The following is a 4,926-nucleotide window of genomic DNA, read 5'->3' as shown; positions in this document are numbered from 1 at the left end:
CACTCACAAAACTAAATTAATCAATATTATCTGAACGAAACAGTCTTTTATATCATGACAGTGATGATGGGTGTAGTACAGAATGTGCTATGTGTCTGCCATTCCCTTAGTTTAGATGTTATTTTTTCGAAATTATTGTTGTTTTTCACAATTCTTAGTTTGAATACCGAGATTCACTTGAGTAACACTCTGAACTTCCTTGTTTTTGAAAGCAGGCAATATATAGATTCGCTATTTAGCAATTAAAAGATTTTCTTGCAGAGAAGATGTTCTGTCCACAAATAGAAAATTATTTTTCCTGTTGGTGAATTGGATAAGAGTTAGAGTCAGCTCTGCCCTAGAACTCGACTTTCAGTGGACATAGATAGATCTTGAAGGTGAGGTACATTTCATGTGTAAATATGGCTTTGTGTATATTTTATTTTTGTACAAAAAGCCAGGGTTGCCCATGTAAGAGAGGATATTTTAGAATTTCAGACAGATTTTCACAGAATTCAGAGTTAAGATAGGATTTTATCACACATATAACTTAAAATTTTTGTAGCGAATTTTCTGATTGCTTGAAGAATTTAGCCTTTGCATTATATTAAGCTTTTGCTTTCACTTTGTGGTGTGAATTGTGTGTTTGAACTAAAGAGAGAGGTATACGTATTTTTATTTAATTTAACGTTTTAGACAACATTGGAACTCTTGTTTAAAATTGTTCTTATTTTTGGTTTTAATGCAACTTTAGTAGTTTTATTTTTAACCTTAACATGGGAGTCTAATTTTATTTTTAGTTAAGGATTTAGCTTAAACCATTTGAAGCTTTGTGCCAATACAGTTCTTGTTAAAATAGCATGGCAATCATTAATCCTATATTTAGATAACTATGGACCATTTATAGTTGTATTTACAAGCACAATATTATGGTTATACATATCAGAAAAGTTTTTTTTTTGTCAGAAATCTAAAGTGGTATAAATAATATAAATGTAAAAACCTTCCTATTTTTTCTACTCAGATGTGTAAACGATGCGTTGCCAACACGTGAAAAATGTATTATTTTGTCATAATTAATTGTTTAATTTGTTACAGTGTTGTCGGGTTTTGCCTCTCAAGTTCTATTAAGATCAATAATACATATTCGGTTCATGTAACGAGGTGTAGGATTTTGAGCCGCTCATTGGGTGTTCTTATTGTGTGAGGTTTATGCTGTTTTAATGTGAGAGTTATGAAAAGTATAGCGGAAATAACGATATCATTATCATTGATGCAGATTTAAGAAGTACGAGAAACATATGGACATTCTTAGAAATTGGAACTTAACTGTACATTCATTAAGTGAGTTGTTTCAGATAAGAATATACAATGTCGAAATTTCATGAAACTGTTCGTGAGGTTCTAGAAGGTAAGAATACTGAATAGTGTAACAGAAATTGGATAAGCAGGATATAACTGCAGTATAAAGTGTAACACAAATACTTGTATTACCATTATTAGTGTACTGTGCCGCTGCTGCTTAACTATTTGGGTGGTTACAACTTACAGTGACTCACACTTAGTCTCACACTGTTACAGCGTGCAGCGAATGTAAAGTTAAATTTAAATACACATCCGTTTCTCCTTTTTTTTTTACATTTTCTGCTTAGCAGTTATTGAATTAATCAGTAATACTACAAATGTTTTATCTAATTTTATTATTGTCATAAACTAAATGTCTTGTATCCAACCATAGTCATTAACGTACTCATTCAATCTTAAATGCCTTCAAATTAAATGTTACAGGTTCTATCACACTTAGACCTAAAAGCAAAAGGCTGCATGTCTACCACTCGAGTAGAAAAGCAACACTGCTGTAACTGGAGTCGTACCTGAGTTTTTCAGATCTTAAACTTGTACTATTTAGTCTCACTTCATATAGAGGTTTCTATTTACGAAAACATATTCTGGATTCCAAACCTCTAACAATCTTAGTTACACATCTCAATCATGTCTACATGAGGCCCATGTTTATCATGTTTTTATTCTTTTTTAACAAAAGAGCAAAGGTTTCAGAATAGTAAGTGCTTCGTGCATTTCCTGATTTTGCATATTACATTTATTTACTAAAAGTAAAATGAAACTTAAGTATATTTAACAAGGAAGATATTTATCCAGTTTAGGTCTTTACAGTTTACTTTGTCTGCAGGTAAGGAGTTGAGTCCTTATTGAAAGCTTAAGCCTAATTATATTTCCACTTGGACATTTCTGTTCAGGAACTTGACAGTATCAGAACTACATTTAATAGCTGAGTCTCTCTCATGTTGACCACTTCATAAATCAAACATTCAGCCTTACCAAAGTCACTAACTTCAATTCATAATATAAAATGTATTTCTTTCAATTTAACACTAACAGAATTTGATAAAACTTGAAAAGTTTGAAACCTTCAGAAGATGAAGGAACATTAGGATGATTTCACTTTCATGGATGAGCTTGAAGCACTTCTTTTTCTATAGCTTTCTAAAATTTTTGAATCTTTGTATACATGCCATGAATTGTTTATAGTTTTAGTCTGCTTTTATAAACATTTTTTAAAATTGCTATTTAATTAGCATGATAGTTCATCTCTCTTAAAATTTTCCATTCAGTGAATTAATAAACAGCACTAACAGTTAATTAAATTAACTAAATGAATGTACATGTTGTAATACAGAATAAAAATAAAGTCTGATAAATATTTGATAATTTTATCATAATAAATTATTTATCTACCACAAAGTCATCTTTTAACTTGATAACTTTACTTCAGTATTGTAAGCATTAAATTTACTTATTAAACTTTTATGTGCCTTTTAAGAGGCTTTCTAAAGTCAAAATACCCAATTTAATTTGGCTTGCTTTATTAGAAATCCCTAACAGATTGGTAAAATACGTTTTACTAAAATTATTGATTACATTTTATTAAATGCCAACTTTCCAAAAAAAAAAATACTCTATATATCTACATAAAAAATTCTTTGCAAAGAATTTCATCATCTTGCCAACTAACAACAGGAGATGAATGTGAAAATAATTTTTGTCAACTTGATTTAACATTCTTAGCAAAGTAATAAAGTAGATCTGAAAATATTATGCAATGTATCTCACAACTAAATGGTAGTAAATTTCAACACTTGTGAGTCAAGCATGGCTCATTGGTTATCATGTTTGACTAGAGCTGAGGTTTTGTGATTCACATCCCATTAGTGGCAAAAACAATTGATGGCCCCACACTTTGGAGCCATGGGTGCATTATTAGGGTGATAGTCAAATGCCACTGTTTGGTCTGACAGGAGAAGCCCAAGAGTTAATTGGCAGTGGGTGGAATTAACTACTTGCTATCTCTCTATGTAGTCTCTCATTTTATAATTAGGGATGGCATCTTCAGTGTTTTTGAGTACATTTTTGAAGATAATTATTAGCATGAAGCAAAGTTTTAATTTTGTTATTACTTCATTGACTTGTTGAGTGATGTGAGGCATTGGGCATGTATAATTTGAGAATAAGGCATTGATTCCTTTAAAGCAGTAGAATGGGAGGAAGAAAAGTTGAAAGATACACCATTATGCATTGTTTACAGATACAGTTCAGGAGAAAAACCTCCATTGTTCTCTACAGTAATCAGAACATCCAGAAAGTTGATTTTGAGTGTGTGAAGTTTCGAGTGAAAACTGGAATTCGGTGGTTTGGGCAGTCAAACGTGTATAGAAAATATTAAGTCCTTCCACTGAATGCTGCCAAACAATAAAAACATCATCAGTGTATCAAACATAAAAATCTGATTTTATAGATGCTTCTTAAATGGCTTAAGATTCCAGTTTATGCATGAAAATTATAGCAAAAGTGGGTGCCATACGGTTTCCCTTAGGTACACCTGTGATTTTTTTTATAGAATTCTTTACCAAAACAAAAGTGACCATTATTGAGGATGAACTGTAGGAGACAAATAATGTTATCTATGGTATGTCCAAATGTGTAAATATCATGTTTATAAAAGTGTAGAAAGTATTTTTATCTAAATTTTTCTTGTTTAATTTTATTAATGAATTCCACACTTTAAAAGAGCATTATCATTGATTGATGAAATTTCAAAAATCGTAACTTATCCTTGTATGACAACCTCCCCATCCCAAGTATCATTCTAACATCCCTCTTTTGAACCATTTCCAACAAAGAAGGTCTTTTCTAAGGTAAGGAGCCTAAGACTGAACACAATACTCCAAATGTGGTCTAACCGATGACATATATAATGCTAATGTAGTTCTCAGTGTATCTAAAAAACTCCAGATAAAAACCAAGTTTTTTGATCTGTTACAGCTGTTACTTTGTATATAAGTTACAAGTAATAGCAAATCTCTTATTTAGTTCACTATGATGTATGAAGATTAGTTCAATGAAATGCAACTTGTGAAAGAATGGTAGTTTTCTTGTGTAGTGTTCGGCTTGAATTTTCATTTATCAGAAAAATTATTCAAATGTTTAGTGGTAATAAGGTGTTTTAATACATGGGCAAAATATTTTTCATAGTATGAAAGTTTAGACTATTTGCTTTATCCAAATAATTATGGAAGTGCATGTTAGATATGAATTAATATCAACTTTTGATTGAAGCAAGCAACATTTCTGAACTAAAAATCAATCAGTTAGTGAGTAAAGGTTATACAATATATTGTTCTTACATTGTTATTTTTAAAGATTAAAATGCATTGTTTCATCATTTGGATATCTTTGCTGTTAGCAATATTGTTGGACATAATCCCAAGAATATTGCACAAGATTTGGCAAACTTAGGAGATTTAGTTATAAATCCTTGTATTAAGCTAACAATGCAAAATAATATTTATATAAAAAAAAGTGAAATGTGTATATATATATATATATATATATATATATATAATAATACATATTAGTTAATAATTATTA

At 30.2% G+C, this 4,926-nt stretch overlaps 1 protein-coding gene across 1 annotated transcript in view; it reads left to right on the top strand.

Moving 5' to 3' along the window:
- The first annotated feature begins 1,110 nt into the window (after positions 1-1,110).
- LOC106478733 (src kinase-associated phosphoprotein 2-like) overlaps positions 1,111-4,926 on the top strand; it is a 20,768-nt gene continuing 16,952 nt past the window's right edge. Inside the window, exon 1 of the mRNA XM_013939293.2 lies at positions 1,111-1,390. Within this exon, the coding sequence (XP_013794747.1) occupies positions 1,351-1,390 (40 nt within the window). The 5' untranslated portion in view covers positions 1,111-1,350. The remainder of the gene's footprint in view (positions 1,391-4,926) is intronic.

Source organism: Limulus polyphemus, unplaced genomic scaffold (genome assembly GCF_000517525.1).
Source record: "Limulus polyphemus unplaced genomic scaffold, Limulus_polyphemus-2.1.2 Scaffold245, whole genome shotgun sequence".
NCBI classification, from domain to species: Eukaryota; Metazoa; Arthropoda; class Merostomata; order Xiphosura; family Limulidae; genus Limulus; species Limulus polyphemus.
Note: the sequence above shows the minus strand (reverse complement) of the source record. Positions and strands in the feature narration are given on the sequence as shown.